The 25,974-nt window shown below is 41.4% G+C and overlaps 2 protein-coding genes across 18 annotated transcripts in view; one reads left to right on the top strand and one right to left on the bottom strand.

Moving 5' to 3' along the window:
* The window catches only part of DACH2 (dachshund family transcription factor 2), a 242,085-nt gene extending 229,522 nt beyond the window's left edge, over positions 1 to 12,563 (top strand). For 2 of the 6 annotated variants that reach the window (XM_030272414.4, XM_030272416.4), the window contains exons 10-12: positions 603 to 746; positions 3,759 to 3,824; positions 11,684 to 12,563. In XM_030272414.4, coding sequence (XP_030128274.2) covers positions 603 to 746; positions 3,759 to 3,824; positions 11,684 to 11,721 — 248 coding nt within the window. In that variant the 3' untranslated portion in view covers positions 11,722 to 12,563. Of the gene's footprint in view, positions 1 to 602; positions 747 to 3,758; positions 3,830 to 11,683 lie in introns of all 6 variants that reach the window. The other 4 variants (XM_030272412.4, XM_030272413.4, XM_030272418.4 and 1 more) reach the window with 3 other exon arrangements.
* Positions 12,564 to 15,778: 3,215 nt separating this feature from the next.
* The window catches only part of LOC115495208 (uncharacterized), a 128,368-nt gene continuing 118,172 nt past the window's right edge, over positions 15,779 to 25,974 (bottom strand). For all 12 annotated transcript variants that reach the window (XR_012055926.1, XR_012055934.1, XR_012055929.1 and 9 more), the window contains 3 exons: positions 25,589 to 25,923; positions 19,432 to 19,504; positions 15,779 to 17,122 (listed from right to left, as the gene is read on the bottom strand). The gene's annotated coding sequence lies outside the window, so the exon portion shown is untranslated. The remainder of the gene's footprint in view (positions 17,123 to 19,431; positions 19,505 to 25,588; positions 25,924 to 25,974) is intronic.

The following is a 25,974-nucleotide window of genomic DNA, read 5'->3' as shown; positions in this document are numbered from 1 at the left end:
GATCCGCATCTGAAGGAAAGGAACTTCATGTGCCAAAAGCTACTTCTAGATTACATCCATGAAATCATAAAGATAAAACTAGATAAGATCCAAAGTGTAAGTGCCAGGTCCTATCTTCCTGTGGTTTTTGAATGGAAATTGGGTGTGTGGAACTGTCTGCAGGTCTCACTTAGAGGCACCAAAGGGCACCTCTCAGTCAAGTTGAGAAGTGTCAGTAAATCCTGCTGAAGCTGTTAAATTGCAGTGGGTGTCCAGAAATGTTGTATCACCCAAGTGTGATGGGACTGTGTATTTCTGTAAAACAAAACTTAGCTCCTTAGGACAGCATAGTGTTCCCCTCCTGAATCCCAGTTAACTCACCAAAATCTTCAAGTCATTCACAGTCTTTGATGGCTCCTGGCTTGAGAGAGAATTTCACCAATAATCAGCATCCTCAGAATTGTTTGTCCTTCAGGTCCCCACCACATGCCCATCCTTATTGTCATTGCGGTCTTGAGCTAGAACTGCACCTTTGAATATCGTACATAAACTAATTTCTTACTGTCTCCATCATCTATTAACTGTGCCCTGACAACCATTCTTACACTGTATTTATATTTCAGCCACAATTCAAAAACGCTTGAAGAAAGAGAAGAAGGCAAAGAGAAAATTGCAGGAAGCTTTGGAATTTGAATCCAAGAGAAGAGAACAAGTGGAACAGGCTCTGAAACAGGCCACATCAGGTGACGGTCTCAGGATGTTAAATGGTAATGTCTTAGTTGGCCTTTCACAGTCGGCTTAAAATGATGTTTGATTGAGTGAGAAAAAAAAAATCAGATGATGCAAAGACCAAATTTCAGAATAAACCCCCACAATTCTTTCCTGAAATAATGAAAAATCTATTTCAGGCTATGTGCTCTGGGTCGAGAATTAAAAAAATAAATAAGTCTGCAACTAGAGAAACAGACAGAGCGGTTTACACAGAGATGACAAGAAATGCTGAATATATTACAGAGAAATCTGTTACAGTGCCAGCTAAGACAATGTGAAATTTGGTTCCTATAAGGTTCTGTGAACTCTTCTCTCCCAGCAGATTCATTTTTAGAACTGCTGAGCTTCATTTCAAAAGCTGTTTGGCTGAAGTTTGCTCAGCTTCAGGACCTATTAAGTTTGTTAAATATGTATCAGCTTTCAGAGCTGACTGGGTTTTGAACACTTCCCAAATATTCTTGTGAAACAAAAGCAAATCAGTTCATCTCCTAAACAGTGATTAAGTTCTGGCTACCAGAACTTAAGTTGATTAGAATTAAGTTCTGGAACGATTTGCCTTTTGTGCTTAAGATGGTTCTAGCCGACGTTTAGAGCTTTGGTTTGAATGTTTAAGACTGAACCTAGCTGAGATTTAATTAATTTGAAGTTATGCAGCTAAGGTTCAGTGTGTGCATCCCTACCTGGAGTCTCTGCAGAGACTCAGGAATCAGAGTGACGTTCAGTCCCTGCTGCATTCAGGTGTCCTGTGGTGTGTTAATTTGTGCTGCCTGCTTTGGGCACTGCTAGAGACTGCAGAGTGCAAAAACTGCCTGACTGCTGAGCAGAAATAATGAATTTGGCTTGTCTGGAGTTCTCAGCTGTGAGAGCTGCTCACACTGTTGTCTAAGGCCAGGGCAAGGCTGTGTGTGTGCCCTGGCACGGCAGCGCTCTGCAGGAGATGGGAGCTGGGATTTATCTGGGGCACCAAGGGATACAAACTGAGAATGAGAGCAGCACCTCTCAGAGGAGTCCTCTCATCCATAGCCCTGCACATCCTGGAAGCAAGGACTGGCTGCTGTCCCTGGAGCACTGGCAGTGGCCAGGGGGATCCAGGTGTGGACTCACAGCCGCAGTCACACCGGGGACCAGGAAGAGTGGGTGGCCAGAGCCAGCAAAAAAATTTCTCCACCACCTCTACTGGATCAGACAAATGCCCAGACTGGATCCCACAGACAGAACCAGCACCTTGAGAGGAAAATCAGAAAAAAGCTAAAATCCTGATGTGCTGCAAGGTTACTCCTCTGGGTGCTGCCACTGCAGGGAAGCAGCTGCTGCTCACACACCAGCCAGGAGCACCCAGCAGTTCTGGAAGCCACAAATCCAGGGATACCAACGTTCCAGCAGTGTGATTAACACACCTTTACATCTGCTAGTGTGGGCCTGGCTGCAGCAGTTTGATTTGCAGGCACACTCAGGTAGTCATATATATGTTAGTGCCTGCAAGAAGCTGATATTTACATGCTAATCTGATTGCACATGCAAATCAGGTAACTCATTAGCATCTTAATCCACAATTTAATTGCAGGTACAATTTTATGACAACAAAATGTGAAGGGCTATTCTGAGTATTTTTAATTTAACTCTGACAGTCTGTCTCATTTAACAGATGCTGTTATTAGTTACAGATGACTTTGTCATTTTTGGTATATACGTGTACTCTGAAGGGTTTGAGAAGAAAGAACCTTTTCAGATTGATAGGTCAGTGCCCTGCACTTGCTTTCAGAGCAGGAATCTGAGTAAGTGAAACCCTGCAGAATAGCAGTCACTTGTAATTTTATAAGGAAAAGAATGTATATGTGAAAATACTGCTTTTTTGTCACATATACATTTATAGAGCTATATATGCACACATGACATGGATTTCATTTGCACATTTATTGCTGAGCTATTGCTCTCCTGTAAGGACTGTACTGCTTTCACTCAGGGCTCAGTTACTGCAGGGTCACCAGCAAAGCATCACCTCTGTGACAGATCCTGACACTGAGCTGAGGGGATCTGTGAAAGCAGCAGTGCAGTTATTCCCTGCTTGAGAAAGTCCAGAACCAGGCTTTTGGACAGAAAATCCCCCAAACTGTACACACAGCTTCCTTTCAGGTGTGGGTTTTTCCTTCCTGTAATTTCTAAGGGCTGGGTGATAAGGGAAGCAGATGTTTCTCCAGGATTTGAGGTGCCATGGATTCAAATCACATCCCCTTCATGCTAATCCTTGTTGGCACAAGGTGGATCGTGGCATCTGTTCCCGTAACACCCTGGGGTGTTGGAGCCCCTGCCCCCACCCCAAGGACTGTGCAGACAGAGGGATCACCAACATGAAATTAAACATGTCCAAAGCAAGTGTCATGAGACTCCTTCTCAACTTAGGGAAAAAAAAAAAGAGCACAGTCCTCTTTGGAAAGCTCTTCTCAGAGAATCTGGAAATACTTCACATAATATGACAGCTGTAATTTCGGTTTGGGTGGTAACACATGCTCACACATCCCGAGCTGAGGCTGGAAATGCAATTTGCACAGTTCTTATCTGTAACATGCACTCGCACAAACTGATACACACACCCCAAAACTGTTGCCTGGCACTGGCTATACTCTTCAACTCTGTAATTTGGGGGTATTTGGCTATATACAAGAGTCAGTGTAGTTTAATATTATCACAGTTTAATTTCAACTTTTATTTTTCATGTGTCAAATGCCCTCATTCTCCAAGAGGATTTTGCAGACATATTATTACCACGTGTTGGTTATTATCTGATCGTCAGACAAATGTGAAGCACATTAAAAATAATTCACTGTGAGACCAGTAATGTTTGCACATTTTGGAAACAATTTACTACTGAAAATTCTATGAAGACCAAATGTTTTATGCAAGACCATGTTAACTTGGAGAGCACCCTAGTTTGCTATAAATATTTTTCTAAAGATGCTTGAGAGAGGGGCAAAGGGGAATGCATTAATCTTCAGTCTCCCATCTTTCAGATGCTGGAATCCCAGATATGGAAATAGAACACAACGGAACCCAACATGACAGTGCAGCCATGCAAGGTGCAGTATGTACCACAGCTCCTCACTTTTGTGCTTGTCATTAAGTATTAAGTAAAATCATTTTTATATCTCTCTTCATTATTTAAGATAAATGTAAATTAAAGAATTTCAGTTTGTTTACCTGTTTGATACAAAAACCCTTTGCAAGAACAGTACTTTACAAGATCAGAAATTAACTTTAAGTAGAGGTGATATTTAGCTGAGGTGATTTAGAGGTGGTATTTGTTTTAAAACTGATATTTATCTACCAAGACATATTGCTCTTAGTTCAAAAGGGGTTTCACATATGATTTATGATTTGAAATATTTTACCTCTGGTCTTTACCTACCTATCAAGATTGTAGATGTTTTCAAAAAGTGCATGAACTATAAGTGAAAAAGAAGAGCCATGTTCACATTATGGGCAGCTTTCTGGTGCTATTTTTTCCTTCACTGTGTGGCTGTGTGTAAGTGCAGCACCTCCAGGTATGGTCTGAGTGCTTCCCAAAAAGAGAAAATGAGTGCTGGCTGCAGGTCTGGGATGTGAGGAGTTGTAAAATCCTCCTTTGGGGGAGCTGAGACACAGGGATATTCCTAAGGGATATTCCCATTCCTCTTGGAAGCCTTTTTGAGCCACACAGAAAATCCAGTCACCTGTGATAGAATCTTCTCTGAGCAGTTTGAACATTGAAATTCTCTGATGAAAGTCCTGCTTGTAGAGACTTTCTCCCTTCAGTCCTGTGCCATGTTCATTCCAGACCATTCAGTTCTGTGCTGGCAGCCTGCAAACAGCTGCCTCTTCCAAAGAGCTGCTGCTTCTTAGAGCAATCCCACCCTTTCTCCTGCATCATGGGATGGTAATGTGCAAAAATCCCCTGTGCTGAGGCAACTAAAGGCAGTTTGTGCAGACAGGAGAAGGGCTGCAGTGCACTTTGAGACACAAACCTCACTCGAGTATTTCTCTTCAGCTGGGGAAGGTTTGCCTTGCATACCTCTGGTATGCATCTGTCGTCCATCTGTCATCCTTACAGGAAAGCTTTCAAATATTTTTACTGCTGTCTCTTCTTGTGATTTTAGATTCATCTGCTCTGTATTTCAGAGAAGGAGAATCACAGCTTTATTGTAATGCAGATATATACATTTGACATATGTGTGTGTATATATATGTGCACATATAATGAGAGCTGTGCTCTAAATATTTCAATTGGAAAATTGCTGCTGCCAGAAATAGTCAAAATATTGGATGAGTGTTTGGGACACATGTATTTAAATTTGATGAGCAAAATGTTCTTTACATATCTGATCTGTTCATGGTACCTGCTAAGAGGAGTGCTCAGTGCTCTTCCAAACAACTCTGAGAGTCAAAGGTGCATCTGGGCATACTCTGGTAAAGAAGAGAAAGGTAATTTCAGTTTTCAGTTGAAGAAAAACCATCACACCTAGCTCAAATGTGTCTTTACATCAAAAATAAGTAAAAATACTGTGAGGAAGGTGATGCACAGCCACTTCCAATGACCATTTACTTGCCTGAAAGAATCAAGAGAAGTTTCTTATGTTACCTTGTAGTTTATTAATACACAGGAAAGCCTTGTGATTTTCACCATTTTTGTTTCACCATTTTTGTTTGTTGTCGAGTTCTTTAATTTTTTTTTCCTTTCAATCTGATCCCAGCTACATCATCCCTTCAGTTATGAGAGGTTTTGGCTCAGGAAGTGTTTGTCAAGTGTGGCCAAGGGGAGAGCTGGATATTGCCTGTCTTGTGTCCCTGGGCTCAGTGGGAGCAGGGCATGGCCTGAGCAGCAGGAGCTGCAGCCCTGGCCCTGTCCCTCCCAGTCCCTTCCCTTTTCTGCCCTGCTGGCTCTGACCCCCTGGCATGGAAATCCTGCTTGTATGGAGATGTGAGGAGCTGAGCCCCTTGGTCACTCTCAGCTGATAAAAAGCTTTTTGGAGAGCTCTCTGTGGAGCTTGTTTAGATTTCAAAGTGTTCCTGTCCTGTAGCACCGTCTCTTTCATTTTTATTTATGCTGATTCTGTAATAACTTTTTATTTCCTTTCCCTTTGATAACCATTCGTGTCGCTGACAGCTCCTATTGCTGCTGCAGCTCTGACAATTGGAGCACACTCCCTCACTGCCCCTGTCATTTGCTGCCTTTGTTTTTTGGGCCCTGGGAGGAGGAAGGAGCAAAACACATGTCCCTAATACAAAGCTGTTTCCAGGCCTCCAAAATCTCTCTCAGTTGCTCAGAAAAAAAGCTTCAGCATCAATACAGAGCTTTCTTTTTCTGTTGTCAATAGCTCTGCTGGACAGAAATCTATCATTCACACAGTGCTTTTCCTTTGAAATTCAATTAGTTCCACTGCCAGTATCTCCTTAAGACGGTTTAAAGGAAAATTACAGAACTACTGCACAGCCACCTTTCACAGTGATTAAGTCATATCATATTTTATGCTCATTTCTTAAAATGATTTTATTAACACAAGCTGTTCATGTACTGAGTTTCTGATCTGCATTATAAATCTTTTCCATTTAGTTGACTCATTTTCCCTCTGCTTTGTATATTAATTGAACAGAAATTTCATGCAGATGAGACTTAAAACTTTTTTGAGCTTTACAGTCTAATGCCTCCATCCTCCATATCCCAGATGTAGTTGAGAGCTGGAGCTGGGGGGTTTTTAGCAGGCAGAGGAGATCAGTGGTGGTTGCAGAGCAGGTGATGAGCACTCAGGCACCCTCATGCTCCTCCTTCCACCACTCACTCCTGGGCCAGCACCACAGTGCATCAACCATTTTATCAGCCAATCTCCCTTCTACATAAAATAAACATACTGGGTGTCATTAAGTGCACCTTCAGATCAATGATTTTTGCAAATGACATTCAAGTACCATTCGAGTAGTGCATTTTTGCTGATAAAAGCAAATTAAATTAGCACAACTACAAGTGTGCTGATAAAAACTAAAACCAAACAGCAGCACCATTAGCTAACAAAGTAATATTTTCTCTTTACTGCTTTCTGCCATTTAGTTATTATCCTATTGGAAATCTAATTATAATCCTTTTACTCCCTAGTCAAACTTCACAGTTTTTGCAAGCTTAGCACTGACAAGTGATTTCATTACATTTGATTGCCCGCGCCCAGATTGACTTAACTTCACTCTGAGACCTAAAAGCCCTCTCAGTTTCTCAGATTCCCTGTTTGCACATTACAGCAACAGCTCCTTTAATTAATTAGCATGAACAGCAGTAACATGAACTGCTGAACAGAAAATAACATCATTTTATGATCGCAGGGAGACTTCTCCTTTTGCATGTTTATACCTTAGTTAACTTTTGTATTACAATATTTCATTGTTAGGGGATAGTGGAACAATCAGCAAAGCAATGTTAGCTTAAAATCTTAAAAAGTGGATGTTACAGTAATACTTGATAACAACAATTTACAAAAAAATAAAATTTCAGGAAGGAGGCAGCAGCATAGGCCGGCAGGCTTTCCTGAGGTGAAAATGTACTTCACTGTGCCTGCAACAGGAGGGTGACCCAGGGCTGCTGCTGCTTTTGTTTGTCACATAACTTGGCAGAGATTCAGCACAAAAACTCTGGGGTTACCATGAATAACATTTTTTTTTTTTTATATTTAACATGTGAATAACATTTTATTTATTTGTCAAAGATAAAGGACTGGTGTAGTTAGGAACATATTCTGGGGTTTATCATGGACTGGGCTTCAGTTCATTGGTGTTCTGATCTAAGCAGTGAGTTCTCAAACCCAAGCTGCTTTATCTGAGTCTCAGGCCTGTTGTTCTTCCTCCTGCCCAAGCTGTGTTCTCTCCCTAGAGTGTATCCTACTCTGGAGGCTGGGAATTACTGAACCCCTGGTAGCTGCCTCATGCTGTGTCATGGCAGAGCTCCTAGAAAAGCTCTTTCAAAGCTCCTGTGCAGTTCCCAGGCTGTCACTCCATGGCCACACAGCCACATGCAGCTCAGAGCTACCCCAGCAGGGGCTCACCAGGAATGGGCCTTACAGGAAATATTTGACAGGGTCTACTCAGCTGCCTTACACACAAAATAAGAGGGGAAGAAGCTCTTGCCCAGCAGCTCTGTGGGTGAGCAGCCCTGCAGGGTCAGGCACCTGAGAGAAGGAGAGGTTTTGGTACCAATCCTGAGAGATGCCCTGGTGTTGCTGCAGGTCCTCAGCTGGGTAATAATTAGCAATGACTCCATGGTTCAGAAGGCTAGATCAATTGTTTTATCATAGCATCTTACAGTATATTTCTGTATTACAGTAGCAAGAGTTCTCACTAACACCTCACTAACTAACAAGAAAAACTGGTGACTCTCTCTGAGACACCTGGCACAGCCGTGCATCTGATTGGTCATTGAGTCTAAACACCATCACCAGAATCTAATCAAGCAATCACCTTGGGTAAACAATCTCTAGAATATATTCCACATGAGAACAACAAGGAACAGAGATAATAATTGTTTAGATTCTTTTCTCTGCTTTTCCAAGGAAAATCCTGAGAAAGTCTGTGCCAGAGAGGTGCTGCCACACCCTGAGCCCAGCCAGCTCGAGATACCAGAGAGGGCATCTCTGATATCATATCTGCACCTCTGCAGAGGTGGAGAGAGGCCATAGGGAAGTGGGAGAGATGGAAACAACCAGGATTTGTTGGTACTGCTGCTATGGAACAAGCATTTATTGACCATGTTCTTCCTGAGTCAAGAGGGAGCTGTGCCCTGCTCTCTCACTGCTCAGTTGGAAGGATATTTGCAGATAAAAGAGAAGTTTCACTGGACCAGTAATTTTTTTACTTGTCATTCAGCTGACTAATCAGCCCAGGCCCATCTCCTTTTCATGGTAGTGAAGAGACATTTGCTGAGTTTTGGTCATTGCTCTGGTCCTTACCACAAGCAGGGCCTGGATTCATTCCCCTTCCAGGCAGGCAGCACTCCTGTCTGCCAAGGGCTGTAGGGAAAGAGGCTTTTTCTGAGGGATCTGATCCTTTGGAGAAGCAAACTGATTTTTTTCTCTTTTTTTTTCTTTGTACAAAGTAAGACACTGGTTCAAACTAATTAGCCTCATCTTTGCAAGTTAATTTATTGTTACTGCATTGCATTTCCCATGTGTTGCTTCCTCCAAAGCTGAGCTTGGCTCTGATCTAACTGAGGTGCTGTTCACCCAGCCTGGGAAGGGTGGAGAGCCCATCTCCTGTGCAGTTGGACACTTGTTTTGTTTTAAAGTAGTTTAGGGAAATAAAGCTAAATTCCTGATTTAAACCAGAGATCTTACAAACAAAGGATTCAGAAAATTCAGAGATGTGAAATAAGCTGGGAAAAAAAATTAAACGTGAATAAATATGGAGATGATGATTATTGCCTTTGGATTTATCCTTTATGCACCCATTAAAATCTTGGAAGAAAAAGATAAAGGATGATATTGTGGGTGAAAAGAGTGAAAGAGCTGCACCTACCCTGGGCTAACAACTCAGGGAAGAGAACACCATCGTGAAGGAAAATTCCACTTAGTAACACAGACTCTGGCACACCAAGAAACTCAGAGGTCTTTACTTGTCTTATACATTGTGAAGGGGAAAAAACCTCCTTTCTAAATGTCTTGCTTATTAAGCCAGTCATGCATTGCTCTGTGGGCTGTAAAGCAGTGTAACATGCACAGGGGGCTCATAAGCATATTTAGTGTTAGGGAATATCATTTATACAGTTTTTATATTGTCAGTATTACCCCTAGAGAATGAGATTAGGCTTTAAACTACTGTAAATCTACGCTTTTGCTCACCTTTGTATAATTTCATTTTTTAATAGAATGAAGCCCACATAAATGAATATTTGATTAAGGGATAAACCTGATAAAAGAATACATTTATTGCACATAGATTTATTCAAATCTTTGCTATATAATACAGTAAAGTGCTATAAAATGGTCTGTAGCTTGCAGTCAGCTGCACTGAGGAGATGGTGAATATTCTCCAGAAAAGATTAATTTGACAACATCGCATTGTCTTTCCTGTGTAAGTGGGGGCACAGCTGCTCCCAACACGTTAATTCCTCAGAGGTGATTGCTGTGTGACGTGGTTAATGCCATGAAATTCAGTTTATTGCACAGCAACAAAAAAAGTATTTTAATTTCTGGAGAACAACTGAAGGTGTTATAAAAAAGGAAATACTTAACTGTGCACTTTCTGTTCACTGATCAATGATGTCTCCTGGGTGGCTGCACTGGGCTTGAGATGTGGCATTTACTTTTCTCTCTTGTGGGTGTTCCAGATACCTCCATTGAACTTTCCTTGAGAAATAAAAGGGATCGGAAGGAAATATGGGAACCTGTTCCAAAGTTTAGTCAGCCCACAGTACCCTCAATATCCTCATCCTACCTTAATTTAAAAAATAATACTTAGAATTTTATAAGGACACAAAGAACAGCCTCCACTAGGAAGAAGCCATGTGCAGCTTCCTAGTCATCATGAGAAAAAGGAAAAAAAAGTCCAAACCACAAACAAACCCTACACTGCTCAATCCTGGCATTTCTACTGAACCCCCCCAGGCTTTAGTAATTCCCCACCAGGTTTAAAACAAGAATTTTCATCAGCCAATGGCCTGAAACTAATTTAAGTTCTTTCTTTGGAGGCTCCCAAACGTCCCTCTGGAGTTGTTATGTCTCTGGCTCTTGTGATCTTTATTTGTGCTTACATCCAAAATACGTATTAAATCATCTCAGTTTGGAGAGTCTGAGCCTCCTTAAAACCACAAAACATTCAATTACTAATTAGCTGTTTCCTGTTCCTAATGAAGTGAACATGTCGGATTTGGATTAAAATTCAGCTACTGCTCTCCTCTGTTTATGGTTCCAGATGTTTTTGTTTTATCTAGGAGGTTACTTTGACAGCTACTGCTAAATGATAAATCACTCATATTATAGCTGAAATGCATTTTGAAATTGAAATGTGGCAAACTTGGAGATTGCTCCAAGGATCAGTGTCAGTTTGCAGGTCAATACTTGTTCGTTCCTTAGGAGTGCTCGGTATTGGCGTATGTAAAACAGTCATGGGAGAGATGTCAACATTATACAAAATGCTGCTCCATATTATCATTTTGCTATCATCTTCCAGATCAGTTCTTGCAGATTTAGCTGGGTGGATTCATGATTCATTGTATAATGAGCAGGAATATAGATTCTTGTTAGCTTCAGCTTCTGTGGGCATTTCAATATTTATTTTTTCTCTGGGCTTAAAGTTGCTTAATGTGAAAAATCACAGTTGATAGGTACTATAACTAGGAATATTTTTATGAAGTGCTTTTCTGCTTCGTTGTCTAAATAAAGAAATAGAATTTTAAGAAAAATGTGGTGGTTTCTGAATGAAAGAACAGTTTTCCAAGAACAGATCCTGATTTACATTTTCTGAAAGCAGTGCAGTTTTAACATCCTGTTCCCTGGCAGGTTTTGTGCAATGACAAGGGTGTGTGCTAAAGCTGGTGCCTTGTCCCTGCTCTGTCCCAGGGAGGCAGCAATCCAACACGTGCTGCCTTTGGGAGAAAAGGACTGTTTGATTAAAAAAATACCTTAAAGGAATAAAATCCAAATCAGAGTGTTTGCAGCCTGTCCTGAGCCATTGCTGGCAAACACCAGGGCAGGTCGTGGTGTGTCTTTGTCCTTTCTTGAGGGCATGGCCAGGTGTTGTCACCCTTTCCCTGCACAAAACTTGCACATACGATGGGCAGTTTCATTTATATCACTTTTAGATCTGCTCATTTGCCTTAAAAAAAAAAAAATCTACAACCAAGTGAAGAAACCACCTAAGTGTCAGTTAATTATCAAATGGTCAACTGTATAATTGACTTTTTTTCTTCTTTTTTGTTTCCCTCCAGAAAACAGAACATACATCAAGCCGACCATTATGTACTGAAGGAACCACCTATTGCTGAAAAAACGTCTAATGACCACTATTTGAAGACTATATAGTTCCTGAGAAATGTCCCTTCCAACCTTTGATGCCTTCAGTACTGTGTGAGGAACAGGATTTGTAGCATGAAACTTGAAGGACAATTTCAAGCAATTTACTGTTGCTGCATTGAAAACTGCCGTATTAAGAAATACTGAGACTTTTTACGAGCTTACCATACCAAACCAAGCCTGTCACAACAGATCATTTTTAGGTCCCTGGAGATAGAAAGGAGTTTTAGTATTTTTAAGCACATACATCAATTATTTCCCCTCCCCACCCCGCCCCAAAAAAGAACTTTTTTTTTTCCTTAGGAGGTGGCTATTACTGAATAGCAATGGCACAATGATTTTAAGCCACAATGGTCCTCACTGGCTGTACATCATACAAGTCCAGTTTATCACTGAAACTGTTCAACATGGAGCTGTTTCGATTGTGTTTATAAATTAAGCTTTGTTTACTGAAGCAGATACTCGATATATATTACGTTTTAAAAAGAAATGTGTGTACATTTTTTAAAAGAACGATGTAAAAATTGTCCTTTCATTAGATGACCGATTCAAAAGTGTGAGCTAAACCCTAATAGCTGATGTAATATGAGGATTATAATTGATGCTTTTTTTTTAAATGCTCAGTTCAGCTTGGCTTTTGGTCTTTTAAGATGGAAAAATGAATATGCAGTAGAGTGTTAGATAATGGAAACTTTTAAGTATGGTTTCTCTGTTGTACCATATTAAGTTAAAGTACACATTCTTTGTTAAAAATGTTCTTGCTAAAAATACAGTATTAAAAAGTTTTTTGTTTGACTTTGGAAATCTTTTAAGATTTTTTTTGGACTGTGAATTCCCATAGTAACTGTACTAATGCAAACCAGTATTTTGCACTATTAAAAATACTTGAAGAAATGACTTAATAAAGAGGGTGGGTTAGTATTAAACATTTTCCTAATTATTGTATGCTCCAGATTCTGAACTTTGAAAACTGAAAACAGCTGAAAACTTCCCTTCTCAAAACATGGGGCTGAAGGCTGGTTTGAGTCAGGTGGAATTAAGTGATCACCTGTTCCCTCTTTATTTTAATTCCTGGGTCAAAGGCACAGTGCTTATTTCCTTACCAGCTCCTGTTTATGTACACATGTTTACACACACATGCCCTGAATATAAATCACTGTCACTTAAAAACAAAAAAGACCTTTAAATAGATCTACAGGGCATAGATTCCCTATGATTATGTTTTCTTCTGGCTACATCCACATGTAGAGTGTTCACAATTTCTTTCATTTTTAGCATTGCATTTTTTTCTCATTAGCAGACTCTTGTAAACAGACTCTGCAGAATAAAATCACCTGATTTATTTTTTGTTCCTAAAATAAATCTTTTAGCTTAACCAGTGTCAGTTCAAGAAAACGTGTTGCCCTCTGTTCTACACATGATCAAGTGACTTATCAGAATATTCTTCCAATGTATAAATTGGGTTTGTTCCATATTCTTTTTATAACAGCAGTTCTAATAACTGCATTAATCATGCTGCCATTGATCAAACCATCAAAAGTTGAATGATACAAAGAAACAGGAGCATTAGGAATTGTGATTCTTTATAAATGCTCATATGTGAATAAAACATTGCAACACCAGAACTTAAATTGTACCTTTAGGTATAATATTAATTTTAGTTTCAATTCCACTGGGATTTACTTAAGTGAGGTCTGAACTTTATTCTAAATTTATATTTCAAAAGGAGTTGAAACAGCCCTTGGAGTGCTGCAGCATTTCTGGCTTACCCAGTGCTGGCAGTGCTCCTGTGAAGTGCAGATTTTGAAGAGAGATCTTTGCTCAGTTTTCCAGTATCGTGTATTTTAGAAAGACTCCACATAACTAAATAACTCAGTCTTTAAAATACCAACATTTTTGCACTTTCCTTTCATCTCCATAAAGGCTTTTTGAACATTTTCCCCTCACTGGCTGATGTACACATTCCTTAAGGCATCACTGAGCCTAGGTTGATGAGCACAGGTTGATTCCTGATCTGCCCATCCCAGATTGGCTTTAAATGTCAAAATTCTGACAAATGAAGTTTAGGAGACTGATAAACTGGAGAGCTTACTCAGAGTTTACTCTGTTTCCAGTCCTCACTAGGTGGCTCCTGGTAAGTATTGACAAGGCAAGAGGCTGAGGGGTTTGGGTGTCAGCTCAGCCTAATGTGTGGGAGGAAGGTGTTAAAGCCTTTTAAAGGCTCAGCCTTCCTCACCACACTCCTCCTCACTGGAACAGCCCCAGCTGGCTCCCAAGGAAGGACAGCGCTCTTAGGGCTGGGGTTTAGGGTGGTTTTTGTCAGGGTGTTTGTGGGAACTCAAAAATGTCCCTCAGACATTTTTGGAGGTTCCAGGCCCAGGTCAGAAGCATTTGAGACCCTGGCAGGCAGCTGGAAACAGCTGTGATTTTGGGTTTGAGCTGTGGAATGATTTACCAACCTTGCAGGAAGAACAAGAAGTCACAAAAGTTTAGATATTATAGTAGAAGTAGTCACAAAGTAGAGGGAAGAATTTTTGAGTGCTGTACAGGAGGGTTTTGGTTTTGTACATGGGGGTCAGAAGTTTTAAGATGGAGGGATTTGGGCCTGTCCTGTCCTCCCTCTTTCTTCTTCCTTACCTCCATGTTCTTGGTGATGTTGGCACTCACAGATTGGTTTAGAGTAGAAAGGCACCATTTAATATAGGTAATAGGCATTGGGGAAAAACTGTACCCATGTAACACGTAATGTACCATATAAAAGATAGAAAAGCACCATTTAATATAGGTAATAGGCATTGGGGAAAAACTGTACCCATGTAACACGTAATGTACCATGTAAAAGACAGCAGCAGCCCTGGGCAGAGGGGGAGAGAAGAAGCAGTCGGGAGTCAGAGAGGATGTCAGGGTGTGTGTGTGCCTCTGCCTGAGCTGTGAGCAAACCACAGCAGCCCCAGAAGAAAATCTTTTAGATAACTTGCAATAAACTGCCTTGAGATGGAACAAGAGAGACTCCTGAGCCTTTCTTTGGAAGCACAGCTTGGAGGAGAGACTTTTCCACCCCACGGAGCCACCCCTGGCCCAGGGTGGTCTTTGGCAGGTTTGGGCAGAGGGACACGGGCAGCTGAGCTCAGGCCAGGGAATGGTTCTGAGTCCTGTGGGATGCAGACCGTAATAAACCCCGGAGGATCAATAGTGCCCAATCTCCATTTGAAGCCTGGATCTATAGCAGTCCACAGTGAGGACATGGCTGTGCATTAAACCTGAGTGCTGCTTGAAGGAATTGCTGCTTACAAGGAAGTGGCCTGTAAATACATTTATTTACAGACTATTTTTGGTAACGTGACAAAATGTAGGCTAACCTGAATTGTTACAAACTTCCTTTATGGCCTCAGCTGATCTCCACAACCCCTCCTGTGCCTGTGCATGCACTGAGCCCTAAATACACGTGGGACAATTCCCAGCCTGGGCTTGGATCTGGAGCCTTTGGCAGCAGCAGCACTGGGAGGCACTTCACCTTCCCCCTGCAGCTTCCACTGGCCCTGCTGCCCTTGCTGGGGGTGGCAAAGAATTTACAGAGAGACTTTTCCAAGCCAGGTCATGTGCTGTCATCATTTCTAATACATCCTGCAGATGTTTAAGCACACGTAAAATTACTGTTAATAAAGAATCTGACTTTAGTTCTGTCTGCAAATATGGGTGTCTTTGGTGATTTGAAGCTGAGATGGAAGGGCAGTAAAAAAAGTATTTTTATAATGATGTATTATGGATGGATAATGATTTGCTACTGTTTTATATTTGTACATTGAAGGAATCAATTGCAATGAGGCAGTTCAGTGTCAGCAGAGCACAAATGCTGCTGCTTTTGTGGGTGCTGCACCCACCCTTGCCTTTGGACCTGGACCTGTTTGGGTCTTCTGTTGGAACATGAACATTTGGGTATGGGCATCTAAGGCAGGGGGAAATTCTCTTTGGAGCTCATTTTTTAAAATAAAAACTGCCATTTTTCTGAGTTTCAGTTACAAATGCAGTAAGATTTTACTACATCTTCATTATATGATTCTGTTGACATAATCCAAAATTGTGAAAGCAAATACAGCACCATACATTAAAATGTTCTTATGATAAGTGATACTTTAAAAACTGGACGCTTTATAATAGTTTAACTATTTTAACATACATTCAGCCTTCCATGTTTGAAAATGCTTTCACAGTCCTTTCAGAAAGGACACTGAAATGAGTATTTACTGAGCAGTAGGTCCCTTTCAACATCTATTATTTTTTGTCTTTTTTGTCTCCAAGAGTGGTTAGTTATGGGAAAAGAGGGTTTTGCTGTGTAGATATATAAATATATATATATATTTATACACATACCTGCTGCTCCTGGTACCAGAGCAAGCATTCTGGAATAAATTCTGGCTGGTCAGAGGGAAGATGGAGATGAAGCAGCCAGAAAAGTGACATGTTCATATTGAACTATACAAAATCTGTCCAGCTCTAATTAATCACTGTGTGCTTCACTCAGCCCCCAGCGGGCCAGACTTACTTTTCACAAGAAAATCCCAAGTAAAACAGTGGAGACAAGCTCAGTCCTTCTGAGTTGTTACCTGAAATGATTTCATTATGGTAAGTTTTGTGTCACAGTCATCTCACAATAAGTGTTGCAGTCCAACCCCTCTGCCATTAAGGTTATTAAAGAGTTTTTGCTGCACACAGCCTGATTTAAATGCTCTGCATGAAGCACTTGAATGTCTCAGCAGCACATGGATGGACCAGGGCACCTTTGGACTTTGCTGCAGGGTGGGCTGGGAGGTGTTTTTGGTCACACCTCCCTGCCTTTGGAGAGCTGGACACAGCAAGGAGCCTGCAGGGTGCTCCTTTAGGATCTGGGCTTTGCTGAACTTTTACTTGTTACCCAAAGCCAGATGCCTAAAATGGATTGTGCTCCCCATCCACCAAACTGGCCAAAAAACCACTGGCACTAAGTGAAACAAGATGAATTAGCTAAGAAGAGAGGAAAGGATTAACAGGAATGAAAAATAAACCTTAATTTGCTCCAGTGCTGGTAGGATTTGGCATTTAACTTTAATCCTATGTTTCATTCTGTGTCAGGGAGAAATACTTGTTTCGTGTTTCCCCTGACAATTCCTGCTGTTAGCTCAAAGTGTTTATTCCCAGAGCTGTGTGCCATCAGCTGATGATGACAAAGAGAGGTTTTGGCAGGAAAAATCCTTTAACATTTGGAACATTATTATGAAATATAATATTGTCCTTTGCAGATCAGTCCAAAGCTATTCCATGCAAATTGTTGCATTATCCTCCTTGGTGTCAGCTGGAACAGAGGGGGAACCACATCCCTGAAAGTAAGAAAACAAAAATGCTTAAATAACAAGGAATAAACTCCCTATTGGACTTTTCCTTGATAGTTCTGTAAAGCTGCTGAAAACAGAAATGGTACACAGAGATTTTTGGTGTCAGATCAGTGCTTTGCATTTTATGTGATCATTTCCACCTGTGCAAAGTAAGTGTTTGGTAGCATTTGACAGCCGATTTAGTAACGTTTGACACCTATATTACAATGTTGAAATGACTTTACAATGTGCAAAGCCGTGGAAAAAACTCTGATTCTTTTCATGGCTTGTTCCTTATAGTTGAATATTGAAATTCCATTCCAAATGTAAAAAAAAAAAAAAAAAAATATATATATATATATATATAATTCCTTGCATCCTGACTGTAATTCTTTATTTCTTCTAGTATGTTATATTCTGCTCATACTACCTTGGGGGAAAAAAAGAAAAAAACATAAAGGGAAAAGAGAAAAGCAATTGTGTTTAATCCACAGCCTGGATTCACAGGTACTGACACTTACACCAAACCAAACTCAGCTGGAAGGAGACACAGGGAAGTGAGAACTCTGCCACTGGGATGAGAAACCCTGCAGGACTAAGACTCCTGATTTGTAAAAAATGGTAAGTAAATGGCATGCTTTTCATAGTTACCAGGTTTTTTTTTGAAATTTCTGTTAGAAATTTTCACTAAATGAAAGTTTTGTTTTCACTTAAATTGGTTTTGGCTTCTTCAAAGCAAACTACCAAGCCAGAGTATTTCTTTATTGCTTCTTGAAGACAGGCAGTATCAGACTATTCAGGACAGGGGGTTGATCAGTTTGATACTTTGGACCCATTGGAGAAAAAACTTAATGTCAGCAATATCACCTCTGTGCATAAAGTCACTGCAGTTCTGAGTTTACAAACAGAGCTTTTCCCACTCCAGGACAACAAGCCCAGTAAGAAGGATCATGGACACAGCAAAAACACTGTCTAAATTGTAGTGTACAATTTGTGAAGGCACAGCTATTTGAAATGCAACTGCCAATGTTGTGTGTTGACAGGACGTGATATCTTAATGAGAATAATAACATTGTTTGCTTATCTGGTACCAGCCTGATTTCCAAAGGAAAAGCCTCTCAGACTTCGCACATGGAAGTGCTTTTCCAGCTGAGCTGATGCAGTAACCAGTGTAGCATGAGTGAGTGAAGTGTCTGTGAAGTTCATGGGCTGGTGAGGAGGCAGGGCCAGTTTGCCAAGGCTGGAATTACTGACAGGCTGAATGACCCATGGCCAGGCTGTCACCTTCCTTTCCATTACACTTTGCAGCACAGCCCAGCAGAATAAAACCTGGGAAAAATGACTCCAGCAGGAGATTGCAGGGTTTTCAAGGTTACCAGCGTTGGCTTGTCATTTCCTAGATCAATTCCAGTGGCCTCTTGCTGGCACCTATTGATAAGGCAGAGAGCAGCCTCTTGCTTTGCCATCACTCGGGATTAAAGCCTCACATTCACCAGTGGCTGTCTCTTGGTCTAAACCACATGCACAGAAATCAAAGCTCCCCATGCCCTCCCTGTGTTCACAGGGCTGCTTTCACCTGCAGTGCCCGGCTCAGGGCAGCCCAGCCAGCTGGCACGAGTGGGGAGTCTCAAATGTTAGCCAAAGGACAGCAAAATTATTTATTTTAAACAAGAAAATAAAGCAGGACATTCAACTTGTTCAGCATGGCAGCTGCAGCTGAGGGGGGAGAACAGACAACAACCCAAATGTTTATTGTATGTGTTTTGTACCCAAAGGGAAGCAAGGAGAAATCACTGAAGGATCATTTGCTCAGTCTCAGAGCACTGATTTCCAAGGATGCAGTGTAGTGCACCCCAGCACCTGAGACTACTCATTTCCCACTGTGGCTCCCAAACAGGAATCTCCACTGCCATGTGCTCAAGCTCTGGAAAGGGAAGGCTGAGGGGTAAGGAAGATAACATCAGCTGCTGCAAATGGGCCTGGTGATTTCTGACTTCAGTTTTATTAGGAATTTGAAGGTGACATCCCTTCCTGATGAACACATCCCAGCCCATTAGTGTCAGCCAGAGTTATGCTCACATGGCACAGAGAGCTGATCTCCTCCGTGTGTCTGTCCAGGCTCTGACACACAGCCCCACGCCCGGGCCTTACTCAAACAATGACAGCTCAATGAGCATTTACTCAGTGCTCCATGTCTCTATAAAAGTAATTTTTAAATAGCATAATGGAATAATATTTACTCGACAGCCTCTGCATTGTTTATTCCCCAGTGTCTATCTTACAGTCTTGTAAGATGGAAATAAATATTTACTCACTCTTCATTCATGCAGTTTATTCTGTATAGAACTGCAGCCAGCTCTATTCATCCTATTGCCTTTCAGCTGGATGCTGTAAAGAGAAGAAATTAATTGTTGCTATACTTATGTATGTGATAAAAAGGACAAAAAAAAGTTTGTGCTGGCTCCTGTCTGTATTTTATTGCACGTGCCCCCTCCAACCCCATCCCCTCAGCCAGGGTGAGGGAGAGTATGTGCATGTAAAAATCACATTGCCTCCAGCTCATTGCTGTCCACTGACACAGCCTCTCTGTAAAAACTTTTGACGAATAGTCAGCATCTAATTCCTCAGTAATAAAAAACCCTAAGTTGCTTGCAATCATTATTCCAAATGGAAAAATTAATTGTAAATAACTGGGAGTCAATTAAGGCTGGGTTCTGCCGGGTAATGCAAATCTTTTATAGTTTTGTTTCAGTTAACTGCCTCATTAATGATTTATAGATGTGTATACAGCTGTGGGAACCATAGCATTATCTAATGCACTCAGAGAATAATTACATATGAAAAGAACTACGCGGCTCAAGGGAAAAACTCAGAAATTACTTACTGCCTTAACTTCAACCATATTAAGATGCAAAGCATTTAGAAACCAACTGTGATGTTTTATCATATTCTTGAGGTTTCATGTTCTTTTTAGAAAGGGAAAAATAATTCTAAAAAAATATTTGTACACTTCAGTATTACACAGTACACAAAAATCAGGATGTCTCAGCTGAGAATGTCAGCATTTATTTATTATTTAAAAGACTAAGTTATAAACCATTCCCATTGTGCATCTGCTATATAGGAATAAAAGACATTTCTCCAGTTAAACAATTCATGGGCATATGCATCTATCTCCCTGAATTACACAGAGCCAGAAGTAATTTTGGGAAGACTTCCTTCAGGAGTCATTTTCCTGAATATACAAATACACTGGTACTTTTTCTTTGGTGATGCTAATTTTGGAAGTTTGAAGAGTATTTTGTAAAACATTATTTTCCCTCTTGAATAGGGCAATGAGCCTGAAGTTTGCACCATTGGATACTTATTTCTTGCAGATTTTAATCCAGTGATAAACTGCTGCTGGATATTTGGAAGCACCGTATAAGATCTTTTGCTTTGAAGTCTGTTTTTCTTCCTTTTGAGGGCAGAGGAGGGGTCAGGGATTTTCTCCCCAAACCCAGACATTTGACCTGCCCTGACTTTTTCCATGCAGTTATCTCCATAACAGTGCAGGTCCCCAGAGCTCCTGCACTGCTCTGGCAGAATTCCCTGTGCCAGGGCAGCAAACCCAAGTGTGCCCTGCACCCTCTGTGCCCCAGCTCAGCCTTCATCCTCAGGCTGAACAGCCACATCCCCTGCTTTTGTCCCCAGAGCCACTCCAGGAATATCAGGGTGTTCCTGGCCAGCTGCTGCTGCTTTGAGCTGTCCACAGCATCCTCAGAGCCACCTCCTTCCCCACCCCTGGCACATCTCCCAGAACATCCATCCTTCCTCTCGTCCTCCCCCACCTTCTCCAGGCCTCTGCTCCAGCTCTGGCCTCCAGCCTGGTGTTGGTGTTGCTTTGTTTGCTCAGTCAGGTGTGACATGAGCTGTCTGTGCTCCTTCCCACCTGTGGGAATCCAGGGCTTCCCTCTGGCTGCCCTGGCAGGTCTGGGACCCTGGCAGGGGTCAGGAACCCCCCTGGACAGAGCCCCCAGAGACACTGGCTGTGATCTCTGGCCATGGAAAAGAGTTTTCAATCTTACAGGATGAATTACAGCTCTGAGTGTTTGATATAAGCAATAATTAAGTGTGGCACGGGTGCAAAAGTAAAATTTTAGGATTCTAGATTAGGGGTCCAAAGGGGACAAGATGGAGGAAATTGGGTGTGTCTTGTCCTTTTTCTCCTTCTTCATGCCCTCCATGTTTCACTGTGGTGTTGGCATTTTTCTGTTGGTTCAGGCTGGGGACACACTGTCCAACGTAGGTGGCAGATATTGGCACGTTATTGTAAATCCAGCACAGGTAGTTTGTGGTATTTAATGTTTGTACCATCCCACTGAGGGCAGAGCCCCACACGCTGCCCTGCAGGACAGAGCTGCGGCAGGGCAGCAGAACATGTTAGAGATAAACAGAATAAACAACCTTGAAACCAGCACAGACAAATTATGGCTTCTTCTTTGGCAGCGGGGCAGAACGACAGAGACTTTCTACAATCTCAGAATCATCAATACCTCAGATTCCAACACCCACCTGTCCTGTGATTTTTTGATCATACATTTGGCAATATTAAAACCCTGGCCCAGTTGTCTATTGGAACTATACAAGGCCAGAGGGAGGCAAATAAAATTTTTTATTTTGTCTGCAGATGTTCAGACTCTTGCATTCAACCTGTAACTGTCCTGTACCACCTACTCATTTCCCAAATCACGTCAGCAAGTTTCCACCAGGTAGGAAAGAAAAACAACCAGCCTGATGTCCTTTTTGTGGAGAGGAGGAGTGGGGAAAGGATACCAGACACTCATTCCAGGTTTTCCCAGGGCCATCAAACCACAACCACTGCCTGGCCACCAGCCTGCTGCTGCTGTGGGATGAAATGGAGCACAGGATGCTCAGTGTCCTGCTTGCTGTGCTAGAGCTGCTTCCACAGAGAGGGATGCTCAGATGAAAATTCACAACTTTTTTTCTGTGCAGAAAATCTGTGGTAGGTTCTGCTTCTTCATGCCTGTTAAAAACAGGTTTAGGTGTTTGTAATTCTGCTTGGCACTGAAGGAAATTGTTGACTCTAGATTGTACTGACTGATGGAATAATTCAGGGTGATGAGGTCTCAGGAAGTAATTTGTTCCCACCTTCCATTCAAAGACTTCTGCAATCACGTCAGTGACCATGTGTGAAATGGAAGTGAAGGCAAAACCATGGGAATAAGGTTTTTGGAGGGTTTATTGCCAGATAATAAACAAATAGACAATTGAAATTGTCATAAGATATTTGTAACTCTACAGTGATGTAATGAAACATTATGTTAATCTACAGGGACAAATTAAGGGCTGCAAATCAAGTATCATTTAACATTAGAAAAATGTACTTTTAATTCTAAGCTTTTGAGGCTGTACAGCATAACCTGCATAAGGAGCAGCTAAATTAATCAAGATTAAGCTGTCTAGGGTGATTAAACACACAGGTACAACCTTTGGCTTGTGGCATCCTCATAAATGTCCTTATGGAGTGGTAGGCACAGAGTTACTTGGCCTTGATGGCACTTGAATGTGCCTTGGAATATTCTTGTGGAGGGCCTGGGCTTGACACCTGTTTGTTCAACACAGTCTGGCCATTCCTACCTTCTGCTATCTCTGTTTTTATGTTTTATTTCGGTGCAACCACCACAGGTCATTCCATTAATTCTTCCTGAACAGTAGCCAGTAGTTCTTATGGCAATTTCTTACTTGCTTTTGGAAAATAATAAAATAAAGTAAAAATAGATAAGATATTTGGCAAACCATCTGCTAATTAGCAAAAATATTTAGTTATTTCTCTTGTTTGGCTGTAGCTTATCACATCGAAAAGATTTTAAGGCATTCTCAGTTCTGGTTTTAATGTTCTTTATGAACAAAATTGTAAAATGAAGACACATCACCATGATGAGGTGTGGGCTGGGAGGCAGGCAGAGACCTGCCAGCTCTCACCATGCCTCTGTCAGAGCTGAGTGTTCCACAAAGACGCTCCCCCAGAGACAAAAACAATAATGCAGATCCAACTTGCATCTCAGATCTTCTGCCCCTGAGAGAGAAACGGGATCATGAAATTATAAACTGGAAGTAACACTTTGTTGTGAATTCCTTTGCCATTTGAAATGCAGCTTGGAGATGGGATTGCTGCACTCAGTGACTGCTAGAAATTGTAAAAAAAATTAATAATGCCAAGTTTTCATATGTCACAATTGGCAACTTTTCACAGCAAAGAAGAGAAATTTTGGAAGTTTGAGCCCTGGTTTTGTCTGATTTTTGTCTGCCATCCTTTCCTTTCTCAGTCCCACACTCAGGCTGGAGATCTGCCATAAGAATGAGCCAAAAGCCACAACCATTGTGGTGGGACGGGGACAGGAGAGGGATGGGAGAGACAGGAGACCTCTGGAGACTCCCCATCCCACCAGGTGGCCAGTGGGGATCCCAGGTTCTAGAGGTGACAAACTCATTCCTTAGCAAGCACGGCTCAGTTTCTCTTCTGTTTCCTCCTACCCCCAATCAGATAAATTCTCATAACCAAAAAAACCCAGCCAAGGAAGCGTTTACTTTGTTTCCATATTACATTTTCCATCTGAAGGATTTGTAAATCAGACCCAAAAGTCACTCACAGCAGGTTGAAATCTGATGTTAAAAGGATTCAATCTGGGGAAAAAAAAAAAAAAAAAGATAAACCCACCCTGAAATAAATTCTGATCTATTATATTTACTATGAGTCCAATTATGCCTTTTCATTTTATATAATTTTTGTGGAAGGCAGGGGGAAATTATGCATATTTATCAATATGGTGTTATTCTTTATTCTGCCTGTATGCCTTTGGCAGTGACTTCAGAAGATAAATGCTAAACTACCCAGATAATAACTCAGGAGCTTTGCTCCGAGTTCCAGATGCCCTGAGGGAGAGCAGCCCCAGTGATCATTTCTCCTCCTGGATGGAAAGTTTGAAGTGTTCCATTTGGATCAGTGTTTGAGAAAGAATTGTTCCCCTTTATTCCTCCTGGCTCACGCTGTCCTTCCCGTGGGGAGCAGAGTTTGCTGGAAATGCCTGCCCTGAGCCCTCCCTGTGGGTTTGCAAACATCCAGGCAGAGGATGGAGACCCAGAGACCACTCCTAAAAATTTAAAAAAACATTTACCCACTTCTAACAGAAGAAAAGAGTACAAAATGAAGCTGTAGAAACTATGCACCAAAATATATCTTTTCTGTACATGAGAATTAAGACTGAGTCTTAATTAAAATTAGCAGTGAATAATACATATTCACTTGAATAGTTTATTATTTCCTCAGTGCATGTGGTTTTCTCACATCAATATGCATTCATGCACATTTTGTGGACTGTAAATGTGATTAGCCCTTCAAGTTATATTTAGGGCATTTTTAAATTGGCCACTTGTACCTGTGTGCCACACATCTCATCACTGCCCCTGGAATCTCATAAAATCAGAGAAATACTGAGAACTTCATCAGCACTGTGACCTCATTTGAAGAGCACCTAAAAATGCACTTACTTTTATTATTTAGCTATATACAATTGAACCTTACATGTGATAGCTAATTTTAAAAACAATATATGCAATTTCATGTTCCCGTGGGTGGTGAAATAAGTGTTATTTTGTCCTTACAGCTGTTACTTTCTCTCAACATAATAATACACAAATCAGTAGCAGAAAGACTTTTCATAGTCCTTCCTTATGCTATAAAGGTGATGCATATTAACTGTGTAGTTGGTACTGGTATAAAAAGTGCTGGTGTATTCTAAGTGCATCAAACTATGAAGTCATAATAGAAAGTACCAGGATAAAATAAGTTTGGACTGCTGGGAAGACTTTGATGCTATAAATTGTAAAAAAAAATTAATAATGCCAAGTTTTCATTTGTCACAATTGACAACTTTTCATAGCAAAGAAGCAAAATTTTGGAAGTTTGAGCCCTGATTTCATGTGATCTGAAGAAAGGGTGCACAGCCCAGATCTGAGCCCTGCCTTCATCCCCCAAACCTCACCCATTCTGTGGGATAGAGCCATGTAAAAATCCCTAAATGGGGTGGTGTGGAGACACAGAGAGCCTCACAGGAAGGATCCACCTGATTCTCATTTACAGATGGGGAAAGGGATGTCAGGTAGAGATTGAAGTGACTTGTTGAATGCAATATATGAATCTGTGGAGAGCTGGCATTTCATCTGCTCCAAATGCAGTCACAGCCCTGTGCCCAGACCCCTCCCAGCTGAGCTGTGCCATGAACTCACTAAGAACCCTGGAGGAAGAGAGAAACCATAAAATTCCACACTCTCCTGCTGATTCGGGGGTGGGGGAACCCTCTGGGTGGGTGGTTGATTAAATCTCCTAATTACTCATGGCCAATAAAAGCTGATAGCCCTGCACTGGCCAGGAAAATGATGGATGCAGTTTGAATTCCACCATTCTCTCACTCTTTGCCCTTCATTTGTGCAGAAGTGAAGGGAGCCTGTGGGTGTCCCTGTGCCCCCAAAATCCTCAGCAGGTGGAAAGAGAGGATGGCAACAGGAATGAACCAGAGTGCAGATCCAGAGTGATTTTAGGGTTTCACTGGCAACATTTCACTGAATTAAGGTGAATTTTTGTGTCCTGCAGGCTCCAGACAGAGTTTGTGGAAAGGGAAAGGTGAGGCTTGTGTGGGTTCTGCTGAGGTAAAACATTCCAAGCACGGCTGTGTCTCCATCCAGGCATTCCAGGGAGAATTCCTCACCCCGCTGAATCCAGGAGCCTGCCAGGGCACAGAGACTGGCTGGGAAAAAAAAATGGATAAAGATATTTTTATAAAAATCCCCCTGGGACC

Source organism: Taeniopygia guttata, chromosome 4A, assembly GCF_048771995.1.
Source record: "Taeniopygia guttata chromosome 4A, bTaeGut7.mat, whole genome shotgun sequence".
Classification (NCBI taxonomy): Eukaryota; Metazoa; Chordata; class Aves; order Passeriformes; family Estrildidae; genus Taeniopygia; species Taeniopygia guttata.
The sequence above is the reverse complement of the archived record's forward strand: the minus strand, read 5'-3'. Positions and strand labels throughout refer to the sequence as shown.